Source organism: Ixodes scapularis, unplaced genomic scaffold (assembly GCF_016920785.2).
Source record: "Ixodes scapularis isolate PalLabHiFi unplaced genomic scaffold, ASM1692078v2 PGA_scaffold13__105_contigs__length_92229423, whole genome shotgun sequence".
NCBI lineage: Eukaryota > Metazoa > Arthropoda > Arachnida > Ixodida > Ixodidae > Ixodes > Ixodes scapularis.
In genome coordinates this window covers 77,401,233-77,420,194 of record NW_024609839.1, presented here as the reverse complement: position 1 = coordinate 77,420,194, position 18,962 = coordinate 77,401,233, and the positions used below count along the sequence as shown (strand labels likewise).

The following is an 18,962-nucleotide window of genomic DNA, read 5'->3' as shown; positions in this document are numbered from 1 at the left end:
TTAATGAAACAAGTGAGTGCATTAAAATAGAAATCGTAGCGTTCCACTTCGCAACCTTTAAAAATCAACACTGCCATTTTCTTAATGTACGTCAACATCTCAGTCACCTGTGATACGCTCTTGCGTTGACCGCTTCGATCGGTAGCCAGTAAATTAATTTTAGCACAGTGACCAGCGTCGGCGAGCGGGCGCGCGGGAATTCCTGGAGAATCTATGCCAGTCTCTTCCACCATCTGTAGGACATTGGAGTTGCGAATAGGCAATAGACGCATCAAGCACCCACTCCACTAAACTTCCGAGCTGACCGAGGTTCTCCTCAGCATCGTCTGCTTCTCTGTGAAGCCAATGCAAAGCGATGAAGCTTTAAGTCCGTGCGCCGGTGTAAAGCGGTAAAGCTTCACGCCAGAATGCCGGCGCAAAGCAAACTTGACAAGAGTGGCGTGGTTGCTTGAAAAATTGGGGGTTTTGCCAGACCCTTATATTGCTCCTACACTGTTCCGTCTGGTAAAACAACAGTCTACCCTACCACATGCCCTTTCTGCTTTTCTGCTCTTGGACCAAATGAGCACTCATCCCCGCCGATTTGCGACTATCTCCAACTTTTGCGTGGGCGCTTGCTCTGGATTTTACGGCACATCTTCTACGTGTATAGGTGCCATGCACAAAAAAGCACTTAAATACTGAAAGGCATAAACAAAGCATGCAGCCCACACAAGCACCTAGCAACTGCACTAGCTTCCAACACTCTTATGACGCAGCTTAACGTTGTGTATGGTAAAAGTTACGAGCCCAAGCATATAGTAACTTTGGAAGGTTTGCCTCCGGCATAACGCACAACTACTCAAGACGGTACTTTATGAACATCTGCAGTTGCAGTATGAGAGGCGACGGATTGAGACAAAGCTTAATGAAGAGGTACTGCTCTGGCTGTTTCCCCTTTTTCTTAAAAATTACGGGGGACAACTTAACTATTGCACGAGCATGCACAGTACTCGGCTTACACAAGGGCGGCCTCTTAGCAGTATGCAATGAATGCAGACGGCACGAAAATGAGGTCACTGCTAAAGACAAACTGAAATTAAATATATGGAATTATGGAATTAAAAGAAAAAGAATTATTCAAAGGGTCTTGCCGATCAATAAGAGCAAAATCGTGAGCAAAATTCAAATTTAAGTCTGTCCACAGAAATACCCCGATCGTTTTTTAATTATCATCTTGTTCTGAAAATGAGATTACTCTCAGTCATAGAGAGCTAAGGCATGGTATTTGAATGGGGCAATCTCCCGACACGAATCGACTCGCAAAATAACACGATACCTCGGCGGAACCGAGAATCGCGGCAAGCTCGAACAGATATTTTCTGAAACTCGTCTCCGCAACTCCCGGCACAGCTGGTCCATCGTTAAACCAGCATTGGCAACCTGCAGAAGCTGTGAGGAGCACCTCGGGATTCTGCCGGATGTGTGAATCGGTGCTGGATTGTTCTTCGAAAAGCTTCACCGTTCATGCTCGCCTCGGCAGCATCTAGCCTTCTGCATCTAAAGGCTGGTTCGCACGTCTGTGACCGAGCGCGTTGTGCTCGCTTGTGACCACTTGCGACAAGAGAACCCACTGGCACCACCTATTGGGTAGCTCCAGAACACCTTTTGATCCGTGTATGTAATTCTTTAATTTTTTAGGCATCAGTCTTTCACCGCGTCCGTCTTCCACGGATAGTGCATAGATTTCATCTCGCAGATGCGGCAAAACTATGGTGACCGGATCGCATCTTCGACTGGTGTGTCTAGCGTCCCTTGCTGCCCGTACATCAAAATTCGTCCTGAAGTGGCAACAAATGACATCAGAGAAGCTGAAGTGTCATGCTGTCCATGTTGCAATCCTGGCCGTTGGTCGTAGAAATGCCAACGAGAAGCTGCGAGTAGCAAAACCGAACGTGAGTGCCGCTGTCGTCACGGCGTCCCAACTTCTGGCTGCCGCAGTTTCCGTGGACTGCCACAGTGGAGAGTGACCTGCAGCAGAACAGGCGTCTGCCACATACACAACCACTGCTGGGACACCGCCAGGATTGCCACCGGCGAGAGCGTGACACTTCTACGACGTCATCGGGCAGAAATCGAGGGACCAACTTTTTTTGGACGCAGTAAACACACCAGTTAGAGACACGTTCCAGGCACCATAGCAAAACCTTCGGTCTAGTTACACGGAGATATTGGAAGTGTTCCGGAGCCACCTCATAGATGGTGCTAGCGTGCAGTGGCCACGAGCGGGCAAAATGCGCTCGGTCGCGTTCAACCACAAAGTTACAACAGGTCTGGTTACAACAGACATTCGGCTCTAACATACAGATTTGTGAAGTTTGGCTGGTCTTCTTATCTATGCCGTTGAGCCAACGGTACTTATTACAGGTTCTGTTATAATGTACATTTGGGTATAATGGACTATATTAAGGAGTTTGTAAGTATTTCACCATTCTATTATATGGTGGACTCTTCGACAGCAGTTGTTTTGAACATTGCAAGGCTTTGGTCCGGTAGCGACGGCATCCTTTCTGCGAAGTGCTGTCGTCGCACTTGGCGCCTCAAGAGCCTTGTACGACCCAAAGTGCGCACTGATGACGATCATTGGTACAGCTGGATAACAAATCGCTATGTTTCAAAGTTCAGAAGTTTTAATAAACCAGAGGCCCTATGTTGCGCTTTTTGGACTCCCACGGCGACTAGGGAGAAGGAAGCGACGTCAACAACGCAATAAACGCAGATTGGATGTTGACTGGTGAGAGTTGCTGATGACAAGTTTCCGCAGAAGAAAACAAAGTTCACTTTTTCTTTGTTTTCTTCTGTCAACATCCAATCTGCGTTTGCTGCGTCGTTGACGTCACCTCCTTCTCCCTAGTCGCCGTGGGAGTCCAAAAAGTGCAACATAGGGCCCCAGTCCTTTGTTATGCATTCGCATCTCGTCAGTCTCGCTGGCTAGAACAGACTTCAGTCATAACGAACGTTAGTCTCTAGTAAAGAGCATCTGCAATGCGCATGCTCCTTTCACAACGGACCAAGATAATCATCACTATTAAGGTCTGTATAACAAGTTTATACCAAATGTGAACCAGCGTTAGAACGACAAATCTTCCCACGACACTACCTTATTTTGAATTTTACCGCAAAAGCACTAATGAAGAGGGCTGGTTAGTGCACGCCGATGGTATGGTGCAACAGAACAGCAAAGAGGCCTCGCTGGAGAGGGGCAGAACAAAAGCGTGATCCATGCAGGGCATTCATTAGTGCAAGCAGGCAAGGGGGAGGTACGAAGGGAGGACAATCCCACGGACCTTTCTCCTGAAACGATCGAAGGGCGTCGAACATAGGCACTCTTTGATGTTCCTGAACGACTTCCAGTCCAGGGCCACAGACTCAAATTCCTCCATCAGCTTCTGAACCACTGAAGAATCGAAACCATCTCCCGATTCTAAAAGTGAAAAAAAGACAACAAAAAAATTATGTAAAAGGGGACTTCAGCATGAATCTCTCCTCTAAGCTTCTTAAAATGGGCACAGGTCCTTTTATCAGAATAAATCCTGCACCTAGCCTCCTCTTTAGAGCACGGGTTCTGAAACTGGGTCCCTAGGAACCTAGGGTACCACACTCTCCCGACGGTTTCCCCAGGCTCCTGCCGCCCCCAAGTAAAACACATTTCTTGTTTAAGCACCGCTTAAATAAGCTCCAATACTGTTTGCAAGGTCTGGTAGGCTTCCACACCAATCAAGAACAATTGACATTTCTTGAAAGAGAAAAGCTTGAAAACGTAGCGAAGCCTTCATTTAAGTGCAGGGTACTTTCAAACACAACTCTTTTTATAAGTTAAATTCCGTTAATTCAACCTTAAAGGGGACATGCGAAATTGGGTTGAATTATTTGAAAGTCGAATTAAAAGATGCGTGAAAAATTCTGAATATTCAGCGCTTTAGATCAGGTCGGCTAACATTGTTATAACCAGCCACTGTACACCGTTGCACAACGATCGCAGCGGCCATGTATCTCCTACGGCGGCGGAACATGTGCTCTCTTTTTCTCTATTTTTGCAATTCGACGCGCACTTTAATATTTAAAAATATTTTTTTTTTTTCGCTGACGGGCGCAGTTGATTGTGCTCATCGGTGCGGTTGATCGCTGAGCGCGGCTGACGGACTGGCCGACGGCACGTCGAAATAACCCATATTTTATACTTCAAGATCGAAATAACAAGTTTTCTTTCTATAGAAATGTATGGGCATTTGACGCGACTTCTGAACAGAGTCGAATTAAATGATAAAAGAAATTAATCGAGGTTGAATTAACGCAGGTTGTCTGTGCTCTGTTACAGGTCAGGAAAATTGGGACATGCTCCTTTTGCACAGCCCTCCAAACTCTTCCTGCTTTATGGCAGTATTGCCCCTCATAGTACCAATAGTACTCAGCCTGGGGCAACTGCTTGCAAAGTTCCTTCCAGGACAACTCTTCTGCCCAAGCACAGGGTACTACTTCGTAGCATGACTTGTGTAGTGCTAACAACCCCTGCACAATAACCCCTTTCCCAATTCTCTCCAGAACCCTTGCTCTCGCAAGAAGGTATTTGTAGCGTGCTTCTTGAGGTGCCAATACTTTTCAAGACAAACCCCTTACCCAAAAAACAAGGTTCTTTCAAGTACAACTCCCGTGGTACTTACGCTCCCCTCTGCACAAATGGTTGCAAGATTCCTTCCAGGACGACAACTCTGCCCAAGCATAAGGTTCTCTTGAGGACAATACTTTGTCCCAGCAACATCACAGAAAAGATATAATCTTTACCTAATTTTCTATTAAGAACAAACCCTCTGCCCAAGTCTTCCGAAGTGCCTTCGGAGGCTGTTTTCCGATCAGGACAAGCTTGCACCACTCAAGTAACAAAAGCGTGTAAAAAAATGTGGAAAATTGCAAGGCAATTGTGTTGCATACGTGAAACGTCCTAGCACCACAAATGTTTATATCATTTAGCAGCACGTCTAGCCTGTTCAACCAGAACGATCGCGGCACTTTTCATTGGATAATTTAATGCGTGGCATGTGTACCCTTGAAATGAAACACCTGGTGATCTTCCAGAACCTTCTAAGGCCTCATTCACACAGCCGTTTTCCCCCCGTCCCGGCGAGAGCTCAGGGAAGAGGGTTTTCGGACCGGTGTGGGGCCCAAATCCTGTTGCCGGACCCGAAGCGCTCCGAAAGGCTATGCTCTACGTCTCCGACGCTGATGGGAGACGGGGGGGCACTGGAGTCCCGCTCCAACGGGCCAAGGCCAATCTCAGAATAGAAAACTTCTGCTCAATCTGGCGGATTCTCAAAAGTTGGGTGACAAGAGGGGAAAGACCGTACTGTGCTCCAACCCCCAATGATGAAGTCAATGAATCTCTTTGCAGGAAGGGGCGGGACGACGGGCGCATTGTGCGATGTTTAGGGCTCTTGAACAACGGGCATACGAAAACTTAGATTTACCGCCGAGCTCCTGCTCGAAATGACGAGACCACATCGGTTCCTTTGAGATAGATGTAAATGCGATTTTAAGGAAAAACAGCCAAAGAAAAAAAATATGGTGGTCAATCATTGGGGAAGAAATGTGGCATAAGAAGCGATTGATGTGAAACGTGCTCGCAGTGGGTCTTGTCGTTTTTGTTTCGAAACGTAGGGACAAATAAAATGTTTTCAGACGTACAAGATCGTTATAGCCGACTCAATTGCAAGCTCCAAGGAACAAAACAGTTGTTGCGACACCCATCGTCTGCTAAATTTGGTGATCGACGCCACCACAAAGTAGTCACAAATAGGGGGTTACAAGATTGGTGAGAGATCAAGGGAAGTGTGAAATGTTGCATAAAATCAATGGGTTATACCACTTGTACAGTCTTACGGGATACAAAAGTTAGAAGCAGAATTTGAAAGCTGCAGAAAGGTTTTTAGGCTAGGTGGCGCAAGCTACCACCCAATATGGAGGGCACAGCTGCAGCATCCATCCATTCACGTAGCCACCACTGGCAGCTCCATCGCCGCTGGTTCGAACACTCCACCATCCCCACATCGTCCAGACTTCGGCAAGGTGCCGACGGCGCTTGCGCCGGGACGGGGCGAGGAGCCGGCTGTGTGAATGAGGCCTAACCCGCCTTGTCTAGTCTACCTCTCTTCTTCACCTCACCCATGGTCACATGACCTCCCTGTTACCCAACCACCGTCGAGCACCTCGCCCCTCCTCTCCCACCTATCAACCAATCACTGTGGAGCCTCGCAGTCATGCTTTTATCCACGCTTCATTTTTGGGCTTCGCGAAATGCCAAACACCTAGCTAAAAAAAGTGTTAAAAAATAACAATTTTTTTTAAGGGATTTATACTGGGTAAAGTTTGTCTGCCTTTGAGGTGTGGCAACACTGGTTTACAATGTAGATGAGAAGTTTAGCCAGTGCAGTACCACAGCTAGGCTGGGATCTTTAACGTGCATCACGCAGTAGTGATACACAACTGTAAGACCACGTCGAAGTCCCAAGGTAAACGCAATGTAGTGTCCCCCGTGACAGTGCAGCAGAGTTTGTTTTTATTCCCGGACGCCTCGGCCCCGCAGGGAGGCAATGGGGGACTCACTGTAGTTGTGCAGCCTCATCTCGAGGTCCCTGACGTCCTGGTAGGCCGTGTCGTTGTCCCCGAAGCCAGAGTCCCGCACGCTCACGGCCCCCTCCGAGGCCGGCTTGGAGGAGCCGTTGGTCTCGAAGCCGTCAATCTCGTCCCCGGTCAGCGAATCTCCCATCACAGAATCCATATCCTTGCTCGGGGTGTCAGCATGCCCCAGGAGGTCCCTCAGCTGAGCTATGCGCTGCACCCCAGCCGCAGAACGGTTTTAGTCTTATAGGAATTTCTGACCTTCAGCCGTTTAATTGTTGTCTTCGAAATCGAATTTGTGGCCTTCAATATAAATTTCTAACCACAAATAAAATGGTAGCAAAATTTTAAAAAAAATTACACAAGCTTGTTCATGTTGACCAAAACAGTGATGTGATTGGACTGAGTCGTTTGGGAGCACCTTTTGGAGCAGCCAAAAGTCCATTTTGGAGCAGTAAAAATGTGTGCCTATGCTCCAAAAGTGATTTTTACTGCTCCAAAATGGACTTTTGGTGCATAGGCACACCTTCATTTTTATTCCTATCACTGCGTATATGTTAAGATTCATATGTCTAAAAGACGCCTATTTCGCCTTCCGGCTTCTGTGCAACCTTTTATTAGCATCAATTGCGTGGCAGGTTTGATACCTTCAAAGACAGAACTAGCTATTTAGTTCTAAATAAAAACGCTGGCACAGCAACGCAGCAACAATAGTTTTCCTAAACAATGTCAGTGTTCCAAAAAAAAAGGACTATAATTTCTTTCACAATTTATATACACAGATGAAACTTTGCACTGCATTCTGCCTTGCAACAGCCAGTAAATACTGTAAAGTTTGTCCGCTTCTTTTGCGGGGTTGTGGTGACGTCAGAATGCCGAGCTCTGAATGAAGAATAGTGGGTAGACCTCAAGGCACCTTGCTTTGAGGTCTACCCACTATCCTTCAATCAGAACCAATCAGAGCTCGGCGTTCTGACGTCACCACCAGAGTGTCGAACCGATATTTTTATTGGTTCGGTTCGGGTTCGGGTTCACGGCTTTCGGTTCAGTTCCGGTTCAGTTCCGGGGCGCAAAAAATAACGGTTCAAACCGGTTCGAACCGGTTCGAACCGGTTTGAACCGCTAAATTGAGAATATATTTTCCGCGTTGTTCTGTCAATAGGCGCTATTTAGGCCGTGAAACTAACTGCTGTAAACGATCTGATTTTTGCGAGGACCTATTTTTGAGAATTTCGCGAATCGCCTACAATTCGCGAAAAATGGGTCCAGCGAACAATTTCGGTAAAATGTAAACAGATTGAAATTTATATTGAGATTCCACCGCGTCGAGAAAATTACAACCCGCGAATTATTCCAAAACTTCAGCTTTGACCTAAATCGCGAAATATTGAGCCCACGAAAAATAGTCGTTTACAGTATAGTCTTTTTTTTTTTATTTGTTCAATTCAGTTTCAATCTCAGGTACCAAAATTATAAAATTCTGTTATTTATTCCTACACAACAAGAAAGGAAAATCTATATTAACATACGAAACGTCGTGTTTATACGACTCAACATCCCTTCGTTTACCAGAGTCACATATATTGTACCTGAATCGAAATGTTTTCGGAAGTGAAGTAGGTTGCCTAAAATACCCGTGATTGGTACAACTTTGTGTCGCAGTATTAGATGGTGAATCGTGGTTTTGCCCTTGAACTAAGGAATTAATTACAGTGAATACAGTCATGAAATGGGCACCTCTTCGCCATATATATCATGAAATGTGTTTTACGGAATACGTTTCACAATATATATATGATGACGAGACGACTGAGCTTAAGGGAATATAATTTTCAAAATGTCACGAAAGTCACGGGACAAGTCCTAGTCTATATTTTATAGGAACACTACGCGACAATCGCAATGCTTGTTTTTCTAACTAGCATATTGTTTGCTCTCAGCACCATGATGCGGGCGACGAATCATGCGAAAAGGAGTGGCTGAAATTGTTCACTCTAACCTATGAGCACCTTAGTACTGAGATCGAATCTGACCTAAAACAGTGCTTACCCATGTGAACATTTTCTTATATTGGATAAACTGGCATAGCCTGGATGTTGAGGTTTGCTCTTGACAAAATGCAGGTCAATTTAATTTGCAAATAAGCATCACCCTCGCTAATTGATGATTTTTGTTAAATAGAACAAAGTGGTATTTCATGCTCTACTCAATTCGGAAGCTACCTAATTGGACACTTTCTGAGAGTTTAAGTGTGCAATCGTCATAGTTCCACCATTCGTTCCAGTAAAAAAAGGCGATAGTAAAAACACATAAAAAACGCGATAATAAACTTCTATATATTTGAGAAGTTATATATGCGTGAGGAACACATATAGTTATTTAAATTAGCCTCAAAATAATAAAAAAAAGCATTATTTAAATCTTTTCAAAATCACCTATAACGTGTCTATAGAGGACAAAAGCGGCGAAAAATATTTGCCGAACATCTTTCAGATAATTTAAAGGCGCATTTACTTATATATCTTGGAGGTGAGAATCTTCTATCTATGCTGCCAAATCTTCAGACAGGAATTAAGTATATTTTTATTATCATCGATAAATTTGACTTTATGAAGTTCACATAACCGCCTGAGACCGACACGGAAGGACGATACTCGAAAATACGCCAGCTGTTGTGTCTTCGGCAACGTGCTTTTGTTAGCTGTTTTGCAGTGTAAAATAGTGGGTTGCAGGGCATGCCAAAAAACACTGTGGTCACATGATATATCGGAAGGCAAATACACGAAATGTGCAGAAATAAGGAGAGGACACGCAATTTTTCCTAAATAATCCCTTACACAACGCTTCACTGCAAAAAGAAATGCATAGAAATGCATAAAATGATATTCCTAATTAAACATAGATTCCGCGCAGGGCAAACAAAGATTTTTTAGAATCCTAATATAAATCACTTTTGGGCATCAGCTTGCCTCAGCTCGAAACGTCGCGGGATACTACCTCGGGAGGCTAATGTTATCTTAGGTTTTACGTGCACTTGTTTTGAGACCTTACTTCATGACTCTGTTCTTTATCAGTCATGTGCTCCAACATTTCATTAGGCTGCCGTATATCATCGCGAGACTACTATAAATACTACACAACTTTACACATTGGACGTCTACTGCTGGTGTTGCGAACGTCGCACTTCACCAGAAAGCTGAAGTATTTAACATGGTTTGCACGTGACGTAATCGCACTAGATACTGGTTGTCATTGCGAGTTGTTCTTGCTGAGAAAATCAAATCCGATTTGGCAAAATGCACGCTGCAAAAGTTTCGCGCTCAGTGCAAGCTATGTATTTGAGAGGCACACATTTTTCTTGTTGGTACATCGTCGTTAGGCACGGCGCGAGTATCTGGCACGACGAAAACGTGCTTTCTGGCAAGAGTGTTTTTACAAATAAAAGTTGTACCAACTACCCATCTGTCACTATCGTTTCCAGGCCACGCTTTCTAGTCTGCGCCGAAAATGTTGGGCAGAGGAATCTTTACGACACAGTATGCTTTAAAACTACCCCCCTCCCCACTCCCTTTTTTTTTAGTTGCTCCTCAAGATACTTTTAATTCCTCAGGGATTGCCTGCTCCGTATTGAGTGGTGTTCACTCGACAATTATATTTGTGTCACTCGTTAACAGTAATTCTTCCTTGCTTTAACTTTGCACCAAACTGTGAAGGTTAAACAAAATACAGGGCGGTCGAAATTTGGAGAACTTGAGAGCGACACTCCTGTGAGACTTAGAGCGGCTGCCAACGTTCGGCTATCCCCGTGAGGCCACTAGGATCTTTCTTTTCAGGTATCCCTCCCGTACACACTAATAGTTCCATGTAACGTCCGACTAATACGTCACATTTAGACCCTTTAACACTTCTATTCTCGGGACAACTTTCTGAGGCAGTTCAGCAATAACGAAAACATGTTTGGGAGCCTCAATGGTGTGCATACATGTAAAATGGGTCGTGCAGCATCTTTTTTTTTTTACCTTAAGTTCAATAAATACCGCTAAGTTGTAATCCTTGACGTTGATAACTTGCAAAAGCATCCATTAGTTTGCCCCTCCGCGAAATGGCAGACAGTCGAAAGAAAGAAATGAAACAGCTTTCCCCTCCTCAACTCACAATTAGAACTATCAGCCACGTGATCTGATCCTAATATATACACCGTCAGTGTTTATCATAGTCATACGCAGGGTTGGCAAAGCAGAGAGCATGGGCTGATCTTCAGATATAATTTTAGTGGGGCTATAATGCCCGAGCCCCACTAAAGCGACAAACAGAAACAAACGACAGCCTTAAACCAGAGTATTTCGCGATTTGACAGGCTTTGTAGAATAAAGGCTATGCTCAAACACGAGTATCATGCACACGATGGTACCATTTGCAGGCTTGTAAACACTCGTGCTAACTTCGCGAGCACCGAACAACTCAAAGCCGTATAAAGGTACCATCGCGAACATGCTGCATGTGTCTGAGGCTTGTCGCTTTCGTTTGTTTCTGTTTCTAGCTCTAGTGGGACTCAGGCCCATCATAATCTTTGAGTTGAACACGAGCGTTACCCGAATGTTTGGCGATACTGGTTGTCATGAACCAGAGCATTTGACTCGGGATCATGACAATCGGGTACATCATGGTGTCACGTGACTCTCAGTGCGAAGTTGTGATGTCATGTGACGTCACGGTATCAACAACGTTAATAGATCTAGCGACGTCCTCATATCGAATCGACTTAACGCGGTGAGTCACGTGACGTCACGGGGTCACGTGATGTGACATTACTTGACAGCATGTCTTGACATCATGACGTCACGTGACATTGTGACACATGGCTAATCATAGTGCCAATAAGAAAGCGCCGCAAAAAACAGGATTTATTATACATTGCAATTCTGTATATGACGATTTGATCAATACGTAGAGGAATACACGTGCCAATAATAATAAATTTGTAATACTAACAAAAAAAAATACCGTGAACCGTTTTGAACCGGTTACCGTTATATTTTTTTCCGGTTCAGTTCCGGTTCAGTTCCAAGATGGCGGCGAAGATTTCGGTTCGGTTCAGTTCCGGTTCGGCTAAAAATAACGGTTCTGTTCCGGTTTTCGGTTCGGTTCGGTTCCGGTTCGACACCCTGGTCACCACAACCCCTGCAGAAGAAGCGGACAAACTTGCGCTCCGCATAGTATCTAACTGCCACCATACCAACCCAGGTTTGAGCCCTCCGAAGCTTGAACTTTATATATAAAGTTTGATATAGTATTATATTATAAAGTTCACATACTTATATATAAAGATTATATAGTAAACATGATATGTAACCGAAATATCATGCAACGCTCCCAGCGTTTCACTCGTTTACGACGCCAGTCCATGATGCTATTATGCGTCAATCGTCCGTAACAATTTTCTAAAAAAAAAAATAAAAAAAAAGAAGATAAAACACATTTTGTGGTAATACAGTTGAACCTCAATTTAGCGAAGTCGCGGGGGTCCGCTAATTATTTTGTTAAATCGGGAACTTCGTAAAATCGAAAAAGACATTTTTCGTGCATAGGCTGCGCGGGGAATCCGAATTTGTTTGTTAAATTGGGAAATTCGTAAAATCAGGATTCGTTAAATCGAGGTTAAACTGTAGTCAGTGCTGCTATCTGTTGGCAGAGCCGCAAACAGAGCCACGAAGGAGCCCGGGTCGTTCAAAACAGTCCAGTGCGTGAAACAGGGAAAGCAGACGAGCTAGGGTCCAAACGATTAGGAGACGACCCGGTTAACACACCAGTCGGAGACACGCTCCAGGTGCCGTGTCGCGTCCTCGAATATGGTTCCTCAATTTCCGCGCAAAGACGACGTAGAAGTGTCATGCCATTGCCTGCTGCCATTCTGGAGGTTGCAGTTCGGCGGAGGTGGGGGCGGGAGACACCCGTTCTGCTGCGGGTCCCTCTCTAACTCGACGGCTCGGGGAAGTTTCGGCCGCCGGGAGACAAAACACCACGACAATAACACTCGCATTCGCTCGTATTTTGTGAAGCGACTTGTACGATTGACCGCCGGGAGTGCAAGGTTCGGCAACGCGAGACAACTGCTCCTGCGGGGTCGTTTGTTGTCACTTTGGGATCACTTTCGATGCGTGGGATTAACCCGCGAGTCTAGGACAAAATGAAAATTAGGCCACCATGTCCGCCGCACTTCCTGCAGGAAGAGCATGAGAAGCCGATGCGAACGGGACCTGATAACGCTATCGCAAAGGCGAAGCTTAAGCGGCCTCCAAGTGTTTTGAAGCCAAGGTCTAGGGTTAATTTACACAAACAAAATTTGTTGCCTTTTTTTTTTTTTTTTGCAAGACAGAAGCAGAACAATGGCTGACCTTGGCCAGGAGCTGCACATGATCCTCGAGGCTGAGGATGTGATCCTTTGTGGCAGCCAGGATGTCACTCAGGGGCTCACGAGGGTGCACTCCGTTCTCAAAGCGGTTGTACATGCCCCGCCAGAACCTGCACGCGGGGAGGGAACCAAGCCTCAGAGACGTACCATCTCATCTGCTCAAGCAGACATGGAATCGGGTCGCCGGTAGTTAGAACCTTTCTCACGAGTACATCCAGTTGCAGTTACTGACAAGAAGCAATGAACCTGTGCTGCATAGACGTTTTAAGATAACTTGCAACACCGGTTTTGTTTCCAATGCGCAAAAAGTAGAGAGCATAGATTTAAGAAGGGAGAAACTGAAACCATGCAGAGTGTTTGCAATTTAACGGCACTTTTGCGCAGATTGGCTGTCCTGGGTTCAATCCCCAACCCTACCCGTTTCGATCTGGATGAGAATCGTACCGGCGTGCGGTCGTGTATCACTACTGCGTGATGCACGTTAAAGACCCCAGGCTAGCGGTTGTACTGCACTGGCTAAATTGCTCATCTACAGCTGGGAGACTCGTCGCTCGTTGAGGCAGACCAGGTTCTAGGCTGTATAAACATACACACAATGCAATTATTATTTCAGATTGGCTGCCAGTGCACTTGCGGGTGCAGAGGCGTCAGAACTAGTTGACAGGTAAGAGGGGCGCAACGGGTGGGATGGTCAGGGGACAAGGGCGATTTTCCTCCTCCTGCGTATTGTCCCCATTATATATTTTTTAGATGTCCGGGGGGGGGGGGGGGGGGGGGCAACTGCCCCCCGCTTGCTTTCTTCCGACGCCAATGTGCCTGCGTGGTCGCTTGGCGAGAAGGATAGACCCCCAACTCCTCGTTCCGACTCTAGGTCAGACCAAGGCTCGCTCGAAAACTGGCAGGTAGGCAAAGCATGAAGGACCGTTTCAGCCCACACCGTCTGCGGCAGTACACCGGCAAAAAGGCTTTGGCACAGTTATGTTCCCGGCTCAACACTTTGCCTCACGGCAAAGTGCCGTGAGGCAAAATGACAACATGCAGCACTGGTGTTGAGACCAAATAAATTAGAATTTGCACACTTGTTGCTGTAAATCTGAAATGCAACGGTAGTTAATCTATCAAGAATGTAACTAAGGTATGAACAGTTACGGAAAGTTTAAAGGGAAACTGAAGTGGTTCTGTATGTGAGAAAAAAACATTTAAATAGTCTTCGTTTCACCTCCAGAATCACTAATATTGAGATTATTTTTAAATTTTTGTTGCATGGAGGCTACAGAAAACCAATTTCAAAATACCGCTCCCAATATGGCATCACACTTCTTCCCGGAGTAGGAAGTCATTTCAGGAGTTTTCGAAATCTCCGCTCTCGCGCAGCTTGGGCGGCTATCAAAGCTATGCAAGCACACTCTTGCCGTACTCAAAAAGGTCAGAAAAAGACGTCACGACTAGCATTAGTGCAAAGGAAAATACCTGGCAAGCTTACAATTACACGCACTGGTCGGAGCCTTTTCGTGTTTTCTAGCATTTAGATACATCTTCAAGGAAAACGAACGCGAAATTCACATTCACGGGATAAAGATACTCTAGATTTCACCTCTAGCTCGTTTTCTCCAAGAACCTCTTCGGCTTTCCTTTAATGCTACTTGGGAAGTATTCAAGTCACCGAAATTGTAGCCGATTACCATTACTTAAACACCTCAGATCGATTACTCGAGAGCCATAAGCGCCGTGCAAGCCCACCTGATGGCCTGCGGAGCGAGGGACGGATGTAGCACCTCCTCTGTGTCGGCCCTGAACAGTGGGTTGATGTACTCCGAGACGTGGTTGCTCAGGTAGCCCCACAGCGAGTAGGTTTTGGAGCTGAGCCTGCACACCCATCACAAGGAAAAGCGGGTAAGTGCCCTCTTCCCGAGACTAGCGTGCATCACAGCTCCGGCTTGTCCGTCTCTGCCCGGCCTAGCGTGGACAAATCGAGCTTGACTTGGCGCCATCTAACCTAACCAGAAGCCCGACGGTAACAGCCAACATTTCGCCGAGAGCCCTGGCTTCTTCAGGACCCAGGGAACTGCTAGGACACCAGGCAGACTGTTGACTGCCACTCTAGAGAACTTTTGCTCTCCTCAGAGCTGGGGTTCGCAAAATGTTAATCCTCAGGAAATCCCCATCTGTATCGAATGGAAGCCAAGCGACCCTTCCCGGTCTCTGCATTGGTGACATAGAGAAATGCAGATGCTTACGGACGTTGCAAACAATAAAGTCTAAGCCTGTATTTTCATGCGCGGTGATCGATACAAATGACAAAACTATCAATTTTTGTGTATCGGGTAACCCCACGATAACGCCCTCGTGGCAATCAAAGGTACTGTATAAATAAATTAATGAATAAATATAAAGGGTGCTTACACAAAAGAAAAACACATTTCACTTAAATGGCCACTCAAGTGATTTTTGTAGAAGCCCGTTTGTTTTTGATGGCATGTTGCGTGTTGGCTTTAGTCAACAAAAATGACCAGTTCTAGGTGGCAAGACGTCCAGTAAACTCGCAGCAACAGAAATACACGCGCACTATTTTCTCTTGGGAAGCCATCGTCGGGTCCCTACCACCTCCGTAAAATTTGACCAATGAAAATCAACTTTTAGGTGGAATTAAATCTAAATATTTGGCATGTGGTCTATTTAGGCGACACTAAAGATAACTGCATTGTTTTGTTAATACAGTACAATCCACTTATAACGATACCACATATAACGATATACCGCTTATAACGATCAGTTTATAGAGTTTCTAGACTAGAAATGATCAGTTTCTAGTCCTGAACGATACCACGGTAATAGGTTATAACGATTGTAGTTTCGGCTTTTCTAATTATCGTTACAAGTGGATTGCACTGTATGTAAGATGGTCGAGGTAATTCGAGGAACACAAAATGATAGTCCGGGGAACTTTAAATAACTCCTGGGAACCCAGTTTGAAAACCCATGCCTCAGAGTGAGGGTCAGCCCAGGCTGTTCAAATGCCACAAGAGAGAGAGAGAAAGAAGGGGGAGATGGGCACCTCAGGTCCAGGCGGTCCTTCTCGCAGTTGCCAACAAAGGTGCCGAACTGGCACGAGTAGACGTGGTCGTGGATGGTGAGCAGGAAGCGTTCGTTGAACTGGAACGACGAAGGGAACTGGTGGGTGAGCTGCCAGACGGCGTCCACAAACTGGGTGAACACGGGGGCCACCTCCCGCACGTCCCCTTGCACCAGGCCGCAGCGGTCCGTGAACTTGTGCCCGAACGAGAGCCAGTCCTTTTCCACCAGAGCCTGGGACCGGAAGACCTCCGTTGAGGACGAGGGAACTAGGCCTCTCGTGACGCACTCAACCATCAGGAAAGCACGAGGTCATGAGACGTAAGGTCACCTGACAATGTGACATAATGTCGTGTCAGAATGACACCTAAGACGTCACAATACCACGTCATGGGTCACGGATAACGTCAGTTTCATGTGACCATCGAGAAAGCGCGTCGTCGCGTGACGTAAGTCTGGTCACGTGGCGCGACGCGATAGTGTTGGTGTCATGTGGCAAGACTGTCGGGTCCTCGAAGGCCCACGACAGCCATCGTCGTAAAATGTGCCGACGTGGTACGTGGCCCTCTACGAAGGCGGTGCAAGATGTTGGCGTGAGACACGGGTGCCGGTGCCACCCACCTGGAAACCCACGATGGTGCGGTAGTAAGGGTCGAGCATGAGCCCCGCGAGCGAGCAGGTCTGGGCGGTGCGGTCCCAGCCGTCAGAGCAGTGCACCACCACGCTCACGCCGTCCTCCACGGCCCGGGCGATGAAGTACGACGTCTCCATGATGGCCCGCACGTGGCGCAGCCATCCGCTCGACTCCAGGCCATTGAGGAACGAGTTCATGGTCGGCTCACTCAGCTCACACGCTGCAGGTGCGAGGAGTGGGAAGGCACCGAAGAAACGGCATTGTGGTGAGCCCGCATTGCTCACCCGCTCACGAGCTTTTTGAAAGGAACCCGAGACGATTTTTAACGCGGACCACATCAAATCAAAGGTCAAGTTTGGGGGTCTAGCATGCCAAACCAACAAAGAGCATCTGGGATGTCCCAGTGAAGGACTAAGGGTTAACTTCCACACCTTCTCACGTGCAACCGAAATCTCGGTTACACGGCACCTTCTCTGCAATAAGCCTCCACCAGATTACGGGCACCTCGGCTGATGCAAAATATGTTATAGTTGAGGCCATGCAAGAAAAGACAGACAAAAAAAAGCGACCTGGAAGCGACGTCGTCGGTGTCACGTGACGTGGTGCGTTACGTTATGTGTCGTGTGACCACGTCGCATGAAATATGCAACACGAGTCTGCAAGTATAAGTTGTGGGAATCCTTATTCCCTCACTTCGACGTAATTGTGATTGTGCACGCTTTCTATCGTCGTGTTTGAGGGAGGTGGAGCAGGTAGCCCGATCCGACTCTCCCTCGCAATACCCTCTTTCTCATCCCGTATGGGGAGATCTCTTCCTCCTCTCTCGGAAAACCAGTCAGCACAAGGCAACAGGCCTGCCCGCATCCGAGTCAGGGGCAGATTTATTGGTCAGGCTTAAGGAATGGGGGGGGGGTAGGCATTTGGTTGGCAGGGTGGGGGTTGTCTACGAAGGAATGGCGTTACGGCCAAAGCATTGCCCAGATCTGTTTTGTGGACCCAATATTCGCTATGTCAGCAAAAACTAAACTTTTGGCTGCTGTATATAAATTTTTTAATTAAAGAGAAAATTGACCTTAGGTGGTTCAATGCAATGGCCTCCCCCTTAAATCCGCCCATGATTCGAGCGACAGTGGGTGTTCCCTCTTGGAATTGATAGACGATGGATGCGTGCTGTTGTCTCCAACAACGACATGCCGTCTCTTTGGCTCTTAGGTTGACGGTACTTCAAGGCCTATGAACACAGTGTGTTTGGGGAACCCTTACTTTAATAAACAGCACTGGATCTGGATCATCAACTGGTACGACGTTACTACTAGTACTCATTGCGGCGGGAGAACGAAACCGGCGTGGCAACCATTCCCTTGATAGCGTGGCCGTGCGATGGGAGTGTTCTTTCTGGGCTCAGCCATGTACATAACTTGGGGCCCCCCAAAGTGTAAACGCGATTGCACTGATGTTAATGACCCTATAATTTATTTTGCATACGAGAGCTTCATCAGGGATGACCAAAAACTGGCTGCAAGTACCCTCGCTTTGTGTGGTTAGCGCTCAGAATAAACTAACTATAACAGCGGCTAGAGCTGTGCACCAACCAAGAATTTTAAGCGGTGAACCCGCAAAGGTTTTGCCAATTAATTGATTAGTTAGTCTAATGTTGAGGCTGATTGAGACTATTAGAGTTTAGCAAAAAATAAAAATATAACATTAGGATAACGTTGGGGAACACAATGGCTGGGGTTTGTGTAGCTCTGACACCGAGTTGCCAGCAACCATCATACATACCAAGAGATAATTCTAGGGCCTGTTTCGTCCATTTTAAAGGTTGAGAATTCCTTCTTCAACACTAAATCCCTCTAAGCAGCTCTGGGAGTAAGCTATTACTAATTATTCAGTACTGCATGCACACCAGAAATCCACTTCAGTGCCCCTTGAAAACGCAGCGAGTGAGAGACGGGCACTCACTATCAATGAGCTTCTGCAGGCTGTTGCGCATGACATGGATGTTCTCAATGCCAAAGAACTGGAACTTTATGTTCTCGTAGAAGTTCTCATTCTCGTAGCCTTTCCCAGCTGCCTTGTTAGCCATTGCATTGATCTGCAAGGAGAGAATGAGTGCTCCTCAGTGTTTGCTCAAAAGCCAGCTCAATTTTTCCCGAAACACTTCACAACTTTAAAATTGTACGAAATAAAAAA

At 46.3% G+C, this 18,962-nt stretch overlaps 1 protein-coding gene across 1 annotated transcript in view; it reads right to left on the bottom strand.

Annotated features, from left to right (window-relative positions):
* LOC8053420 (myotubularin-related protein 6) overlaps positions 1-18,962 on the bottom strand; it is a 30,014-nt gene that overhangs the window by 2,887 nt on the left and 8,165 nt on the right. Inside the window, exons 7-13 of the mRNA XM_029984335.3 lie at positions 18,732-18,864; positions 16,757-16,989; positions 16,119-16,369; positions 14,804-14,929; positions 13,047-13,173; positions 6,637-6,865; positions 3,327-3,463 (exon numbers count right to left, since the gene is read on the bottom strand). Coding sequence (XP_029840195.1) covers positions 3,327-3,463; positions 6,637-6,865; positions 13,047-13,173; positions 14,804-14,929; positions 16,119-16,369; positions 16,757-16,989; positions 18,732-18,864 — 1,236 coding nt within the window. The remainder of the gene's footprint in view (positions 1-3,326; positions 3,464-6,636; positions 6,866-13,046; positions 13,174-14,803; positions 14,930-16,118; positions 16,370-16,756; positions 16,990-18,731; positions 18,865-18,962) is intronic.